The following is an 18,426-nucleotide window of genomic DNA, read 5'->3' as shown; positions in this document are numbered from 1 at the left end:
AGAGGGATTCTCCCAGTGTGGTCAACTCCCAAATGAAGAGATTCCGGATGGACTCTAGAGGATTCTCCCATTTGAGATAACTTGCTCACCCTTTCCCTGGTTCATAAAATTTTCTCACATCCATGTGGTTAATAAATTAACCTTGCTCTTTAAACCTTGCTCCTTTAAAAAGTGGTTATTCAGGCATGGTGGTGCACACCTTTAATCCCAGCACTTGGAAAACAGAAGATAGGTCTTTTTGGAATTCAAGGCCAGCCTGATCTACACAGTGAGTTCTAGGACAGCTAAGGTACATTAAGAGTCTGTCTCAAACACCAAAACCAAAAATAAGGTGAATAGGTAAATTAAGTGAGCATGAACATATTGTTATTTATAGTGCATGTAATTCCAAAAACATTGCAGAGAAAAGCATTATTAAGAATATAGATAACAGGGCTGGAGAGATGGCTTAGGGGTTAAGAGCAGTGACTGCTCTTCCAGAGGTCCTGAGTTCAATTCCCAGCAACCACATGGTGGCTTACAACCATCTGCAATGAGTTCTGGTGCCCTCTTCTGGCCTGCAGTCTCTGTATACATAATAAAAACAAATCTTTAAAAAAAAAAGAATATAGATAACATATAATCCTAGTTTCTAAAATATAATCACTTATAATGATTTGGAAATAAAACAAAATATTAAAAGTACACTGAAAAATTTTATTACTGGCAATAAGATACACATCTGTACAACTAGAAGTTTCTGAAAGATTTATTGTATTTTGGGTTGGCCTTTAATCCCAGCACTTGGGAGGCTGAGGTGGGGGGGGGGTTCTGTGAGTTCAGGGGTAGCCTAATCTACATAATGAGTTCAAGGCCAGCCAGGTTAAGGCCTCCTTCTCAAAAACATAAAAGAAAAAGATTTTACTTATGTGTATAGTATATACACATGTATGCAGATTTGTTTTACTTTGTATATGCATGTATGTATATACATGTTTGTGCAGGTGCCCTCATAGGCCAGAACTAGAGATACAGATGGTTGTGAGCCATCTGATGTAGGTGCTGCGATTTGAACCCTGTTGAGCCATCTCTCTAGCCCCTGGCTACGATGTTATATTACTCATTACTCCAAATAAGTTTAAGAATAAGGTTTCATCTCATTAAACCCTATTATGTACAGTTTGGGGCTGTAAGGTGAAAACACTCAACTTTCTTTACAGTATTTGACATGAGCGTACTTGATACTCATGGAGCACTATTAGGACTGCAAGTAGAAATCTAAAATCCCCTCAAAGATACTAACTTCATCTGCATTCCTTACTTGGCTAAACCTTTAAGTTCAGTTCCTCTGTAGATGTTACTTGGCTTTAATTCTGTCCAGTCCAGTCTGCCAGGGTGATGAGAGCTTAAGCTTTCATCACCTGAGGTGCCCACACTGGTGTGCTAGGTTCTGTCATTTGCTTTGGCTGTGGGTCTGTGAAATGGCAGCACAGGTATGTATTTTTTTGCCATAGGAAACACCTCAGGTTGTCTTGCCTTACTGAACCAGGTTAGAAACTCTGAAAATGGAATTTCAACAGCAATCAAATGAGCAAATTAAGGGTCCTCCTGATTTGAGAAAAAGGCAAAAGGGAGCATGGCTGGGCATAGGGGTCTCTGTTGTAATTTACTGAATTCAGACTAAGAGAGAATCCACTAAATGAACTGCTAATATAAAGACTGTTTCAAAGGGAGCGTTAAACCTTCTCAAGCAACGAGAATGGCACGCACCTGCTGATTCCCAAGGATGAAGAAGCTAAGAGCGCAACCCATCCTCACCAAGTCATTATAGAAGCCAGCGAGACTCCAAACGGCAGCTGATTGAAGCTGCCTTTTCTCCTCTGTCCCTAACAGTCCCAGTGAATTTCCTCATAAAGGTTAAGGACTCCCAACAGTGGTGCTGAATGAGTCACGTTTTCTATCATATTCACGGAAGTGCTCAATTTTAATCCTGTAAATCTGAATAGAACAGATAAGTATCTGGGGCTCTTGGAGTAACATAAGTCTCCACACCACCAGCCACACATCTGCAACCTAGGCCTCCTTATCAGGAGATATTATCAAGAGAGTTATGACCCACGGTTCCCCTCAGGGAAAGCAGCTCACCCCCTGTAAAAGGAGCAATTTTGAAAGCAAAGGCCAAAAGAAAAAAAAAAATCTCCCCCAAAAATAAATTCTTCCAAGCACCTTCTACATAAATGTTAATTATAAGAAATCTTATTACCATTAAAACCCACTGCTCTTTACTTTGAAGTACTGAAAGTGGTTTCTTCTAATTATCTTATATTTTCTATTAACTTGGATAAACAACCCATTTCCTATCTTTGACAATAGGACTGTCAAACCTGACTCAAGGGCCACTCTTAGGCTTACAACACAGCTTTTGTTTTTCATAGTTCATATCTTTTTTATGTACTACAGTTTTTATCTTACCTTATAGTAGCCCTCAAAAAATAAATTATATGCTAATATACACCTTTTAAAATTTAAACATACATGTATATCGTGTGTGTGTGTGTGTGTGTGTGTGAGAGAGAGAGAGGGGGGGGGAAGGAGGGAGAAAGAGGTTTTGTTTTGTGTTTTGATTGTTTTCAAACAGGGTTTTTTTTGTTTTGTTTTTGTTTTTTGTTTTCTGTGAAATCCTGGCTGACATGGAACTCTGTCTGTAGACTAGACTGATCTCAAATTCAAAGACCCACTTGCCCCTGCCTCACCACCAGGCCCATCTAAGCCATGCCTATATTTTTTTATAATAGTAAGAAGGGGAGAACCAGGGTGCTGGCAGACATCTTTAATCCCAGCACTTGGAGGCAGGGGCAGTCCCATCTCTTTGAGTTTAGGGCCAGCCTGGGTTATAAACAGCATGGCCTGACATTTGTAATAGGTGACTCAGGTGATTACATCGATTTCTCTTAAACAAAAGCCATCATTTCTTTGTGTGTGGGGATGTATGTTCACTGTGTCCAGAAATCAATGGACAACCTCTGGTGTTAGCCCTTAAGAGCCACCTCCCTTGTTTTCTTAATTATTTCAATGACATGTACTTCTTTGTTTCCACTGGGAGAACAGCACATGTGGGAAGGCCAGAAGACAACTTGTATGAGTTGGTTCTCCCACCATGGTCATCAGGCTCCGTAGTGAACACTTTCACCCTCTGAGCCATCCAGCAGGCCTCACCTCCCTGACACTGGGATTACAAGTGCATGTCACCACAGGTAGCTTTTCATATGGGTGTTAGACATCAAACTTGGGCCCTCAAGCGTGTACCCCAAGCCCTTTACCCAGCTATCTCCTCAGCCAGGGTTTCTCATGAGTTAGCTCTGGTGTGTGAGCAGTCCAAACTCACACCAACTTTGCCTCTTCCAACATTAAAATCCATCGGTCTCCCTGGCATAGTTCTTACTATTACTGTGGATTATCATCAGAAAACTCTTTAAGTATTGGGCACCTAGTAAGTTCACTGAAATAGGGACAAATTTCCTAAAATTCTAGTTTCTCTTTACAAACTTAAATTTTATCTTTGGAAATAAATAATGTCTATAGTTTTCCATGTCCAGATGGGCTCGGTGTTCATTGCCAAGATGTGGTCTAGGCCCCAGGTGTAATCAAATGCACACAGGACTTCTAAATGATGGTACCTCTGAGGAGCAGAGCCTTAGCCTTGGGTCCTACTGTATCACCGCTTTCACCACACTGCTGCTACCTGTGTGAGCATCAGCAGCAGGTTACAAGTCAGGGTGAGTCATACTTGAGTATTCTAACAAGTACACTTCTGATCTTAGCAATGCATTACAAGATACTGGGAAAGGGCAGGTGATGGAATGTAGTTGGTAAAGTGTATGCTTTGCCTAGCATGAATGAGGCCCTGGGTTGGGTCTCTAGCACCAAAAAAAGCAGGTATGGTAACACATACCTGCAATCCTAGCACTCGGAGGTAAAGGTAGAAGGGTCAGAAGTTCAGGGTCATCCTTGGCTACATGGAAATTCAAAACCAGGCTGTGATACAGGAGAATGAATGAAAGCAAACAGGCAAGCAGGATTCTGAGGAACCCAGCAAGCTTTCACCTTTTAACAAATCACTGAGCACGCAGGTCTCTACAAACAGCCACCAGAGCTTAGGAAGGTGGCCCATGCAGCTTTCTCAGGCTGCCCTAAATGTTACTGCTGTCCACATCCATCCAAGTTTCAATGCTGATGGCATAATCAGTGTGACCTGGTCATCAAGTAAGAATGGAAAACCTGAATAAATTTAATGTGCACATTCCAAGGAATTTAAAACATACACCCTCCCCAATCCACCCATTTGTTCCCAAATTGGCTAGGCTTTTTTTCTCTAGGACATATGCTTGGTATCACAAATATGGAGAGTCTTAGGATGACAAACTCTGTGGCCTATAGGTTAAACTGTCTGAACTCTGGGAGGTGTATTGAAATTGACAGATATGATTTCAAGCACCAGGTCCCCAGCCTGAAGCAGTTTGTCCTTTGTCATCCCCAGGCCTGACTTCTTAGTTGGATATGAGACAAATTCCACTTACAGCATGAAATCCATGTAAAGCACTTAGCCCACTCCTAGCACACAGCAGGCATTCAATAAATGAAAGCCACTCTGTGAATAAGGTCCCCTGGGGCCAGTCAGAGTCCAGAGGGGAGCTGAATACACGTCCCAATAATTATGACCCAGCATGGGAACTGATTAACCACAAAATGAAACAGGAGTAAGGGAAAAAAAAAAAAAATCAATGTTCTGCTTTAGTAAGGAAGGTGCTGAGAGAGCAAGTAGCTGGCTTGGCGACAGAAGAGGAAAAGACAAAGGTGTCCAGATGAACATGAGGGTGTGTAGGTACACAGAAAGGGCAGGAGGAAAGCACCTTGGAAGCAGGTCATCGAGGGCTCTGAATGACACACTGAAAGCACAAACACCTGAAGGTTCTTCTAGTCGACTGGGAACTGACCAACTCTCAATGCTAGAGGCTTGTCTCCTGTGCTCCCCACTCAGTACCCACAAATTATACCGATGCCTGCACAGCCCTATCAGCCAGCAGCTGGCCCACACTTGGGCCACTAGAAGTGAAGGCACACATCAGCCTGAGTACCAGGGACGATTCACGTGGATCACATCCTGAGAGAGCAGGAAGAACATTCTCAGGTGTGCTCACTCAGAAGCCATCCACCTTAGCTTTTCGAGACAGTCTCTCACTGGCCTGAAGCTCCCTCAGCAGAGCTCCCTGGCTGGCCAGCAAAGTCCTCCCCAGCACTAGGATGACAGCACACGCTACCACACCTGGCTTTTTGACAAGAGGGTGGGAGATCACACTCAGATCCCTATGCTGGTGTGGCTAATGCGTCACTGACAGAGCCACATCTCCAGCCCAGCGACACAGTTACACAGGCAAAGCCACTGTATAGCCTCTCTGATACTTAGAAGCACTGAGGCACAAACTATCTATCTTCATCCTGACTCCAAGTTCCACACTCTAGTGAAAATCACAGGCCACTTGGCTTAAAGGAGTGAAATGCAGCAATAAGGGAGCCGTGTTGGGTCTCAAGTTTTGTACTGTGACTCCAGCCACCTGTGAGTCACTGACTTGGGCCCACTCACAGTCAGTGTGGCCGTCCTGCCCCCTCACTCACAGGAACCAGCGGAACCACAGCCACTGTCTACTCACCCAGAATTTTACGAGGAAGAAGGCGTTCTGTGGGCCTTTTCCAAACAGTTCCTTCAAACCACCTTTCTTTTCAGGAAATTTGTCATATATCTGACGAATGTCCACAGACTCAAGCAACGGATCACTGTATGAATGGTTGGCATGGCCAATGTGCACGAAGAGGTGTTTGTTGTACTGCAAAAAAACAACGGAGATATTCCCATTACAAATGCTTTCATAGGACACGGACTCACCTATGTGAACTGGAGAATGAGTAGGAATCGTGAAATCCCACCTTTGAAGAGCCTAGAGGAAAACAAGCATTGTCACTGATGGGCCAGGCCACGTAGTTTCCAAAATACCTAAGGAAAGCTATGTAAGTAAATAAGACACCACAGTAATGTCTTGACTACCAAACCAAGAAACAATTTTATTATCCAGTGTCACCTGGCTCACCTGAAACTGATATCAACACCCTTTGCAGCTCGTTACTCACAGCATAAACCTTGTATTATTACAGCTGCTAGTAAAATCACCCACAATGCCCTTTTAGCCCTAGCTTTCCAAACAAGTGTTCCCTTCCTTTGGCAGAAATGAGACCATAGGAACCCATATAAAACTTCTGTGTGCACCAGCAGTGGTACACACCTTTAATTCAGGCACTTGGAAGGCAGAGATTGGCCTCTGTGAGTTTGAGGCTAGCGTGGTCTACAGAGTAAGGTCCAGGACAGGCTCCAAAACTACACAGAGAAACCCTGTCTTGAAAACCAAAACAAACAAACAAAAACTTATGTATGAAGGGCTGGTCAACACAGCTAAGTATAAAGTTAGGGCCACAAGTAAAGAATCTCCAAGGCCAAACAGGGACAGTAAGAAAAATGCATAGGTCAATTGGGAACAAAGAAACAAAGAGCTCAAATTCTACTAAGTCATTTACTGACTAAGGACACTCTTCCCTTGCTTTGTTATAAGACCTTATTTGGTTTGTTTGTTGTTTTGGAGACAGGGGCTCAGTATATAGCCCAGGCTAGTGTGCAATCTGATATGTAGACCAAGCTGAACACACACAGATCCACCTGCCTCTACCTCTTAAATACTGGGATAAAACATATTGCCACCACACCTAGCTTAAGACTTTGTACATGGAATACAAAGAAGTGTGTCCTGACCCTCAACAATCATTTAAACATCACTAATGCCTGTACCCCATTCTTACTAAACTGGAATCTCTGAGAACTGAGGCCAGGCACAGGTCATTTTTAAAGTTCCTTGATGAGGTCCAATGTGTAGTCAAATATGAAGCCACTATTTAGAAAGTTCTGCCACTTTAGGCCTGTATTTCCCACTTAGACACATGGCCCAGGAATGTCCAGGAGAGCAAGGTCTCCAGGAGAACTTAAGGAATCACAAGGGACACTCTATTTCCAGTTCTTCATACAGCAGACCACCCCCACCCCACACACACACTAAAAAAGTTTACACCAATAGCTTACCAACTATGACCCTGAGTTAGACTATTATAGTTAATATTCAAATTGTTGAAGGCTTGGCAAATGTTCCTACAGCTTTGCCCACTAGTAAAGAATGTGGAATCCAGATTCGGCCAGTTCAAGGACAAAACCCTATACCCAAAGTATGCTATCTGTGGCAGTGACTTTGCCTTCCTAGTGTCCAAAGTAGTAACAGTCAGTGATGGAATGAATCTCCTAGGGCTGTCAGAAGGGTTAAATGATGCTATACTTCAGTCTGTCGTAGATCCCAGAGCCAATGAAAAGCAAGCACTCAAATGCTAGCTGCTGTCATTTTAATGACATTCCTGAGATTCACAGTGAATAGATGTACCACTACAAAGAAGTGCTTTGAGGCCATGAATCCAGTTTCATCAACTGGGCTAACTGGCTATAAACTCTAGAAAACATACCCGGAGAGAATACTGGCTGCTACTCTGACTGCTATCCAACTGAAGAACTCTGGCCATGACGCTGAGAAGCAGAAGGATGGACGTCTCATCTGATGCCAGTTTCCTATACATGCAGAATACAACTAGGTGGATCTCCCTTTTCATATGGACAAACCCTCTCTTAGGCAACTTCCGAGTGCTAACCTTACCAAGGCTTTCAAGACTAGTGGATTCCAGATAAGATGAAACAGGACCCTGTAGAACTCTTACATACACTCAGCTTAGGGACCAGATGCCTGGCAGTTTTGTGGTCAGACTGAGAACCTGCAAGCCTCTGTGGAAGAAGAGAGTGTGCCTATGTTCAAAGGCCTGCAAAGTCCAAGGCAATGCCACTGTATTAGGAAGACAAGGTCACAGGGAGGGGTGCATCTGTGTGGAGTCTGTCACACTATTTTCTCGTTTTTACTTTCATGTGTATGGATGTTTCCTTGTGTATATGTACATGCACCACATGCATGCCTGATGTCCACAAAAGCCAGAAGAGGGTACAGATCCCACGGAGCTGAAGTTACTAAAAATGGTTTGTCAGCTACCATATGGATGCTGGGAACCAAACTCAGCCTCTACAGAAGCAGCGGGGGGCTCTTACCCACTGAGCCATCTCTCCAATCCCAAGGCCATCTTCTCAATGACAAGAAAATAAAAGCCACAGAAGGAGGTGAGGTACAGTGAAGGCTAAGGAACTACTAGCCTCTAGCCTGAAGTCTGAGCAGTCCCGTTTCTGCCAGTTTTGCTGCCTCCTGTAGGCAGTGAGTCATGGAAGAGAATGGAGTGCAGCAGGGCCCTGAGAACACAGTAAATTGAATGCAGGTGACTTGCCGGCATTCCCAGCTCTTCTGACTCACTGATGACCCACAGGCTAGGGCAGAGTAGGAACAAAGTTAATAGGCTCTGAAGTCTTCTTGTTCTCAACATTGAAATGTTCCCACACAAGTGTTACAGCTCCTCCTTGACAAGAGGTTAGGAAGGCAAACAGAAGGGCAAACTTCATCATACTCATAGGGGCCATGCTGTGAAATGTGTCCTTTGAGCCTAAGAGCCATTAGCATCTTCATGCGAGCAGCTGTGGCTGCACCCCTGGACACTTTCAGGATCCAGCTTGTGGTTTCTTTATGGAAGGAGGGAATGAGGAAGATCATCAGACCCCTACTTGAGATCTCGGCACTCTTTCCCACTCTATCCCAGATGTACTTAACTTTACCTGAGCTGTACATGGCCTTGAGGTCTCTACAAAGAATAAACAGAATGTGGCAGGTTAAATGAAAGGGAACCTCATTTATGCAGCCATGGGGCACTTGTCATTGATACTGAGCTAAATTAAGTTTTTTGATGGTGTAGCTTTTTTGAGAGAGGGAGTCAACCACACAACTGTAAGCAAAGCCTCACTCATAATCTATAAAGGAACCCAGTGGATTCACTAGTTCCCAAGGTGGACTTGAATGGATCCTTACTTTGTTTTGTCATTGATGTCTAACCTGGGGTCAGGAGACGTTTATCTTCTTCTTCCCAAGACGGGCCCATTCAAGTTGAAAACCATGGTAATTACTGAGCACAAGGAAGGAACCCTCTTGTGCACACTGGCAGTGTGCTGCCTGTACAGCAGAAGAGTCCCAGGACAAGAGGTAACTATCACAGGCAGATGGTGCTCGGCATAAGGCCTGCCAGTCACGGAGCAGTCAATAACCTAGCCGCTAAGACCACTAATAGTCTGGTTATAGATATTCACGCCACCCTGGATTAGGAAAGCAAATATCCATCACTCGATAGCTAGGAGCAAACAGAAGAAGGTGTGTAACGGGTTTTAATGCTGGAGCCCCACCCTCAGAGCCAGCTGCTCATGGGGAACTGAAGAAGGGAAGACCAGTTCTTGTGTTCTGTCATGAGTCATTCTTGTCACATATATGACCTCAGGTCATCCTTGTAGTAAACTTTACATTCCGCTTATAGAAAAGAAAACAGGAGCTCAGAGTTGCACATTGTTGTCTAAAGTCACACATTCCAGAATAGGCCTGGAGTCAAGAATACAGCTCTGCATGTGAGAGCCAGGCTTTGGGTCTCAAAGATATCGATACTATTTTCCCGAGGAACCATCTATGTATGCCCTCCCAGATGTGCAGTCAACTGTTCATGAAAGCTGAATCCAGGAGAAAAAAGCTGAACAGCATTTCCCAAGTCTGTGAAATTAAATAAGAATTCTAGATCAAGTCACGAAGTGCAGTAGACCAAGACTTCAAAGGTTTCTATTTGGAGGATGTGACCTCTGTGCCCGAAAAGCTGAAACGGACAGAGAAGCTGGCGCTGTCTCTCCAAGGCCGTGAACGTGAAACCAAACCCTGGCCAGTGGTGTATGCAGGCTTTATTACTGCCAAGGAGTGACTTTGTTTCTAAGAATACAAAGGGCTGAAGAAGGTGTCCTAGAGACAACAGCACCAAACAAATAGACCTCACTTTCTCTTCAACTCAACCTGGGCAGGTCAGGAGGCCTTCTGGCTGCAAACCCAAAGGGCAAAAGGGACAAACCTGATATGCTAGTGCCTAAGTATAAATAAAATCAAAACTCGAAAGGCCACCAGGTGAGCTGTAACTTCTTCCTAAAGGAATGGGGTATGAGTGAACACTGCCCTAACAGCTGCCTCCTTTCCCAAGAAACTAAATGCATGGTGCTCTTGCCCAAAAGGTGGTACATACAACAAAAAATAGAGCAGGAGCACTTTCAAAAGGAAGTAGCTGCCAAGAAATGGTCCTTAACAGGCCCAGGACTTTATTCTTCAAAATCCAATCTGTTCAGTTGAAACAGTAATATGTAAACATCAAAAAAACAGGACTAGGGAGATGTCTCAGTGGGTAAAGACATTCTGTATGTGAGTCTGAGTTAAATCACCTGAAGGAGGGAAGAGGACGAGAAGGAAGGCGGAAAGGTAGAGAGAACTTCACAAAATTGTCCTCTGACCACTACATGCATGCACGACAAATGACAAATATTAAAAAAAAAAAAAAAAAAAAAGAAAAGAAAAGAAAAGAAAAGAAAAAGAAAAACACTTTTTAAAGAAATAAAAGTTTCCTAGGCACTTAATAGCTATAAACAGTTATCCAAATATCAAGAGCAACAACAGAAAAGGCATTTACTCTGTATTTTCTCCATGGATTTTAGAGGAAAGACTACATGCCTACCACCTACTGTCTACCAGGCACTGAGCTAGGAACTCTAAGCCCATAAGCAAACACTACAAGCTACTTTGCCTCGAAACCTTGGCACAGAGACTCTGTGCTGCCAGCTTACTAGTTTATGGTTCTGTCATCAGAACCACAGTACCCTCCTAAGCAAGCACCCATGCACAGACTAGCACTGAGAACATGAGGACATTGAAGGCTGTCTCCTCCTCCTCCTTTCCTGCATATCACGGTTAAACCTGCCTCCCCCCCTCCCCCGCCCATGACTATGGGACTAAGATGGCTCAACATTTGCTCTTTTTGGAAAGGACAGAGGCTTGGTTCCCAGAACCTACATGACAGTTTGCAGTCATCCGTAACTCTCTTCCTGGGATCTGGCCTCTGAAGACTCTTCTTATGTCCACATGTACCATGCACACATGCATGCATGCAAACATTTAAAACACATAAAATAAAAATAAATCTAAAAACAAAACAAACAAAAACCCCTAACCAGGTATCATCCAATATGAATCAATCACAGTGTCTTTCATTAACAAGGAGTATGTGTGCTGAATCCACTCAGAAAATGTAAATGACCTTACAAACCTACACCATAAGCACCAGTTACCCATTTATATTGGAGCAGAGTCCATTTTTCTCAAGCAGGAAGCTTGAGAAAACTGACCTTCCCTGAAGTTTTACATTAGCTATAGGATACATTTCTTACAATCAGAAGGACCTGGCCAGTAACTGGGTCAAGTAGCATGTAGGCTGTGGGCTCCTGGAGAGGTGGTAGCAAGGAAAATGGATCTGGAAGATTTCTCTATCAAACCATCCAGAGAAAGTTCTAGAGGTAACCATATACTCTTGGGGGCAGTCTCTAAGAATGAAGATAGAGCTAATAATTCACACTACTATATGAAAATAAAACTGATTTGTAATGTAAGTCATATGAGAATTAAACCAGGAATTCTGATAAACTATACTGAGGGGTGAAAAGCAGAATGGAAGCAGGTATTTCATACTTAAAATATGCTAAATATAGAGAGCTAAATGCTATTCTCCCATAGGAAGAACTCAATGAGTATTTTCAGAAAATCACGAACAAGGGATCTTCCATCACCAGTGGAAGAAGACAACCGACTCTCAGGTTGCATGCCATGGCGTGTACACATACACACACAGTGATAGTAAATTACATCGGAAAAGTACAAAGACGTGGCTACAGGACTCAGGGTGACTGTGTGTACATGGGATCCCCAGAAAAGGCAAATCAACCTGGGACTGGCAGAATCCCTTAGTTCCTCTTTCTACTGCTGTGATTTTACTCTATCTTCACTGTAGTCACTAAGGGCCTAAAAGGATGAATAAAAATCCTTGATTTTCACAGAACAGGAGGTGGTGGAAGGTCTAACAAAGGACCTTCCTCTTTGCTGAAGCCAGGCTTCTGCCCAAGCTCCAATTGCTCTTTGCTGTTAAAGGAAGCCACAGAAAAATGAAGAAACCTGGGCCCTGGAGTCCACTGAGATCTGGGTCTGGATTTGCTTCTGATTCCATCCTCTTCCTAGAAGAACCTTCCCTCTGGGCAATGGCTTTCAGCCACCCAGTTGCCTCCATTCTAAGGCACTTCCTGCCTGACAAGACTCCAGAGGATTAAGTGAGAAAATGCATCAACTGAGCACAAAGGATCTGTCACAAATGCCACTTACTCCGTAACTGTGACATTTCTCTGCTTAGGCTGAGACAATCTGAAGTAGTGTTACCCCAGACAGCAACAACACAGAAAGACTGACTTAAAACAGAAATGGAGGGTGAGAAGTCCAGACTCATCAGGGTGAGTGAGCCCATTGTCAGGAAGTCACCATCACTACTGGAGTGAGTTGAGATTGGTGGCCTGGTCTCCTAATTTCCCTCAGGCTGGCAGACTCCAGCACTGGAGTAAGCACAAAAGGTTTGTCCTCTAAAATGAGATGGAGTAGCTGTACCTAACCCATGACAAAGAAACAGAAACTCTCCCAACAGTTATTGGGACTTCACTGTTTTCTCTTTCTTCCCACCCCAAACTCTTTCCTTTTCACAAATCTCTTATTTAGAGATTTCTGATGTCGCTGTTTCATTTTTAGAAACGGAGGGAGGGGAAAAGCTCTACAAATAAACCTCTGTGGCCCGAGATCTACATTTTGCCATACAACCTGAAGATGGCGATCTTCTCCTAAATTTCTCCCAAAAATTCCAAGTATTTGAAGAACTTAGTAAAACCTTGAAAAATGACTGCTGTCAAATAATACCAAGAGAAAAATTATAATCCACTTAGGAATTTAAAGAAATGGAGACAAATAACTCATGTTGAAGGATACTAATGTCTAAGCTGAATCAAAATGAGGATAAATCACCTGCATTTGCTTCCTGTCATGCTCTAGCTTGAACTGTCTATCCAGGCACCCTCAGGGTGACCTGGACAGCCTTTAATGGCAGGAACTTGTAGATTCAGCAGGAGAGGCTGGGGGATTGCACGGCCTCTGTGCAGCTGCCAGGGTAGGAAGTGAACCTGAACCAGGAGTTTCCCCCTGAGCCAAGCATTCAGAGTGCTCTATCCCTTTACTTTAAGGATGTTATACCAGGATGCCGCCTTCCTGCTTCCTAGTTCCACCTCGTGCAACTGAAAAGATAGAATGGCTAAGTGCAGGGCGGCCCCTGAGAAGGCAAGCTGGAGGGATGCTGACCCGCCAAAGAAAGCAGATGGAGCCTGGCCGGGTCTCTGTGAAATGTCTATAAAACCTGCATTTCCAGATGCTTTCAATTGCCTCTTCCCCAAAGGCTAATGAAGAAAGAGGGGGAGTTCCCAGACCAGCTCAGAGGATATAAACCACCCAGCAGACAGGCTGCAGCCATGCAAAGCTGTGTGCTGGGTGTGGGACAATTCAGCATCATTCAGAGTAGCAGAACTGCACCATACCCAGGCATCATGCAGAACCTTGGATGTTACTTCATTTCTCGGGTCCTCCTAGAGGACCACAGGAAAACCTAGGAGACACCCACCCACCTGTACCCAGTCAGCCACCAAATAAAGTCACAGCAGCCCTTCAAGCCCTGGAAGGGAGCATGCATTCTAAGGAGGTTTAAGGATGCACAGGTAGGAATCTGCTATTGTAGAACTGTGTGATCTGGAGCACATTGCATATTAGCCTTTCTGGGCTGTGTCATCTGAACACAAGGATAACATACCTGGTTGGGTCACCTCTAAGGGTCAGTGTAAGGGTCAGTGTAAAGAGAGCTGCTACACAATCTGCCCAGTCAACCACATACCTCATGGGAGACACAGTAACTGGCTTAGCAGCCCCTACTGGGTCTGGATGCTTCACAGCTGACACACTACCCTGCTGCAGTCACCCTGGACAGAGGCAAGGATGCTTAGAAATCAACTCTAAACTCTACAGCTCCAGCCCACACCCCATCCTCAACCCTCTGCCCTCTTGTCACACTAAGGCTCCTAGATACTAATTTCTTTTGACTTGTTCTGATGACATTTCCCTGAACCAACCGACGTCAGAACTATGGTCTGACAAAGGAATTTTACTGGATCTGGGAATTTAAGCCTTTGCAGAAGCTATAAAGATAAGAAAATTAAATCATCTTTGTGCCTATGTTGGCCCAACCACTTTACTGGAAGGAACTGGGTTATCTGAGAGAACATCAGTGGGACATCAATGAGAGCTGGGTCAGAGGCCCACAGTCTCCTGCAGCAGAGAACTTGGGCTCCCTCAGGCAAGTAGGGCTGCTGACTCACACCATAGCCCCAGGGTCCCACGCTCTAGACGCTCCCAGCCACTTAAGAGATAAGGAGCAGAAACCAGGCATTGTCAGATCCCTAGCCTGAGCTACCCTTCAGCAATTCCCATCTAGCAGAACACAAATGTCTGGACTTTGCCGGCATCCTCCACACACCCATCTGTGAACTAACTGTCCATCCTGATCCTCTTTCTCCCTTATTTTGAGGTCAATAACATTCTCTCACTGTAAGGCAGTGTGGGGGAGAGCACATGTCCAGCCAGAGACCTCCCAACATATTAGTAATTTATTGCTTGGACTTTCCCTAAAATGCCTCAAACCATTGGCTTTTGATTCAAAGTTCAAATAGCCAACCCTTCCATCTATCTATAAACTGCTTCCAATGCTACATAAACTCTCTAAGGCCGGGTCCCAGTGCCAATGTCAGTATCTTGTTTAGTTTAAGGATGACAAGAAAATGCATTAAGAGCTTCTTCCCCTGGTCCATCCATGGCTTTTCTGCATTCCATCAGCATACTCAGCCATCCCAGGTACCCACGCCTTTTGCAGCAGACTACTCCCCAAGGTTTTGTCCTCACTACCCACCATCTGGCCCTAATTCCCATTTTAGTACTTTAAGACCAGATTTAAAAGAAAAAAAAATCATTTGGCAATGTTTGATTTGCCTAAAGACAGCAGCAAAATGCAATTAACATAGTCAGCTATTTGGAGAACCCTGCTGTGCTCACACCAAAACCTGGAAACTGGGGCACACACACTAAGAAGCCAAGGAATCCTATCTTTGTATGAGATACAGATGTCAAGAAAGTGAGGCAGAAGAGTCATGAGGAAATTCTTCACTTCTCTGGCTTCACAGAACACTGAGCTATAAAAGGAGCCCCGACAAATGCAAATCCACCCAGCCTCACACTTTGGAGGCAAACTGCCTAGCACAGTGCCGACAGCGCAGCTACTAAGCACGGTGATGTCCACCGTGCAGGCGCAGGAGGGTCTTGCCTGATCAGGCATGCTCCAGTACCACAGAGACGGACCCTGTGTCATCTCCTCTCCCAGTGTCCCCTTCTCTAACACAACTCTCACCTAAGCAACCCTGCACGTTTTCCGCTCCTGCTCTTAGCTCCTGCTCATGCTAGCACACAGAGCACAGTGGACATGAAACAAGGAACCTGGGGAGCGACAAGGAGGGGCTGTGCTGTAGGTGAGTAGAAAGGCAACACACCATTAAGGAACCTTCTTTGTCCCTGGAGTGGGTTGGGAGTGGGGGCTGAGGAAACATCCAGGCTTTATCAGGCACACACAAGACACCACTCACAGCTTCCTACTACGAGACTTTGTGTATATGAGGAAGCAGCTGCCTACACTCTCCTCTACAGACGCTGGGCCCCAATCCCAAAACTGGCCCTTAAGCTTTCCACATCCTTGAAGAAGCTTGTACTTCACACTTTGATGTACAACATGGAAACCATGCAGAAAGTGTATTTTCAAGCACTCCCAACCACTTCTAAAACAGTCTTTGTTATTTAGGTTCTTCCGTCTTTTCTTCACCCTCTGCTGTTTTTCTCTTCACTTCTAGTGGAGCCAAAGGTAACAGAGGGACTGCCTTGCTGGTTTTCTACCAACATAAACAACCACCAACTTGGGGAAATGCTGCCATCTGCTGCACGCAGGACCTGGTGCCAGCAGGGGGCGTGCAGCCATTTATTATTCTTCCATTAGTCCCTCACAGCCTTGGGCCATGAACACAGGCTATTCCTCAGACATAAATGAACCAGACAGCCTTTCGGTCACAATCTCAGGACTCAGTGTCAGCTGACCTGGATATGAGTCCCATCTTGAGTATCAGTTGGCAGTCTAACACGAGGCACACTACTTCATAAGGGTTAAATAAGCTAACATATAGTATTGGCACATAGGAAAGATTTAAGAGGTACTGGCCAGAACGGCTACTGGAACTAACACTGTCCACATGACAGTGGCAAAACTGAGAAGTCCTTAGTGATGACAACAGCATCAGGCGGTAAGCCAGTGAGGTTTCAAGAAAGGCTGGTACAAAGTGTACAGCCCAGTACCAGGGAGACAGGCTAGTTTTCAAGCTCTTGGGCTTTGCTGTTTAACAGCTAAGCAATCACGTTACAGAAGACCAGGGTTCAAAGCTGCCTATGAGACAGCATTCAGTCAAGCCTCTTATCTAGAAAGAGGTAGACTGACCTACTTTAGTACCAAGCTATAGAGTAAATTAACTCCCCAGCACTGTGTCTGGCTGCTTCACCTTTTTTTGCTCATGCTACCTTTAAGTTCTCCTACTAAGATTATTCTCTAAGATTTCATTTCACCTGGTAGTAGTGGTGCACACCTTTAATCTCAGCACTCGGGAGGCAGAAGCAGGCAGATGTTTGTGAGTTTGAGGCCAGCCAGAACTATACAGAGAAATTCTGTCTTGAATAAACAAAAACAAAGAACCAATAAACAAACAGATAAGATTTATTTCATTTCAATTCATGTACGCAAGTGTGTCTGTGTGCAGTGATGGACATGTGAGCGCAGATGCCTGCTGACCCCTGATGAGCTGCCTGATATGAATACTGTGAACTGAACTCATCTTCTGCAATAGCAGAAAGTGGTCTTACGCTCTGAGCCATCTCCCCAGACCCTACTGAGGATATCTCACCACCTCATGGTTTAAATGAGCCTACACTGCTGCAAAGATACACAAGAAATATACCTGCAAGTAGATATGTAGCAAAGATTTAGACACTCCAACTTTGACCTTTAAGTTTGTTAAGGGCCTAGAATTACTGGTCACTTTGCTGATTTCCTTATCAAACTAATGTGATTAATGTTTTCGTGTTAAATTTTAACAAAGTGTTTCCAAATGTCTTTAAACATACCAGCTGAGTATTTTTTTTTCCAGCTGAGTATTTTAAATGACTATAACTTGTCTATCATAGAACAAAAATACAATGAAATTAATGTCTCAGAAATTACAGGAAGTCTCAAGAGCCAAAGAAATCATCCACATGTTTCAAATTTTTCAGCCTAATCTTGATTCTGAAGCAGCACTTCGGCCTGTCAGGGGACAGCACAGGGCATTTGCCTAGTGAGTGGTAGGTGAGGTCATTGCAAAGGCTGCCATGCCACATCAGACACTGTTAGATGCTTTAAATAACCAGGTTAATTCCCACTCACTTCGAGAAGTCAATTACCATCTTTCTTTTCCAGCACAGAGACCACACTTTGGCCCTCATGCTTCCACTAAAATTGAAGACACACAACTTTCAATCTGCTACACAGGTAGCCAAGGCTGGCTTGCAATTCATTATCAATCCAAGGATGATTGTCAACTCCTGATCCTCCTGTGTCCTAAATGTTGGGATTATAGGCACAGACCACCACATTGAGGTTATGTGGTGTTGGCAATCAAACCCAGGGTTCCGTGCATGCTAGGCAAACTCTCTATCAACTGAGCCAACCCCCATACATTCATCTGTATACATTTAACTGCAAATGGGTGTTCTAAGAAAAAATATCTTTGAGACAGACTAGGTAACACAAAATTATTTAATAACTGTTATGATTTCAGTTGGTGAATCTGATATAAACATCATACCCCAAGGCAGAAACATCAGATACATTAGAAATTATCTTCCTGTGGAGATGCTGTGGGTAGAACCCAGGGTCTTGCACATTCATACTAAATAAACCTCCCACTGAACTACATCTCTAACCTTGAAACTAGACATTTTGTTTTGTTTTGCTTTTCATTTTTCAAGACAGGGTTTCTCTGTGTAACAGCCCTGGCTGTCCTAGAACTCACAGAGATTCACCTGCCTCTGCCTGCCTCCTGAGTGCTAGGATTAA

General features: G+C 44.1%; 1 protein-coding gene across 6 annotated transcripts in view; it reads right to left on the bottom strand.

The window, feature by feature from the left end:
* Tead1 (TEA domain transcription factor 1) overlaps positions 1-18,426 on the bottom strand; it is a 216,949-nt gene that overhangs the window by 16,902 nt on the left and 181,621 nt on the right. For all 6 annotated transcript variants that reach the window (XM_051192703.1, XM_051192705.1, XM_051192704.1 and 3 more), the window contains one exon: positions 5,688-5,861. In XM_051192703.1, the coding sequence (XP_051048660.1) occupies positions 5,688-5,861 (174 nt within the window). The remainder of the gene's footprint in view (positions 1-5,687; positions 5,862-18,426) is intronic.

The sequence above is a fragment of the Phodopus roborovskii genome, unplaced genomic scaffold, assembly GCF_943737965.1.
Source record: "Phodopus roborovskii unplaced genomic scaffold, PHOROB, whole genome shotgun sequence".
In the NCBI taxonomy this organism is placed as follows: domain Eukaryota; kingdom Metazoa; phylum Chordata; class Mammalia; order Rodentia; family Cricetidae; genus Phodopus; species Phodopus roborovskii.
Note: the sequence above shows the minus strand (reverse complement) of the source record. Positions and strands in the feature narration are given on the sequence as shown.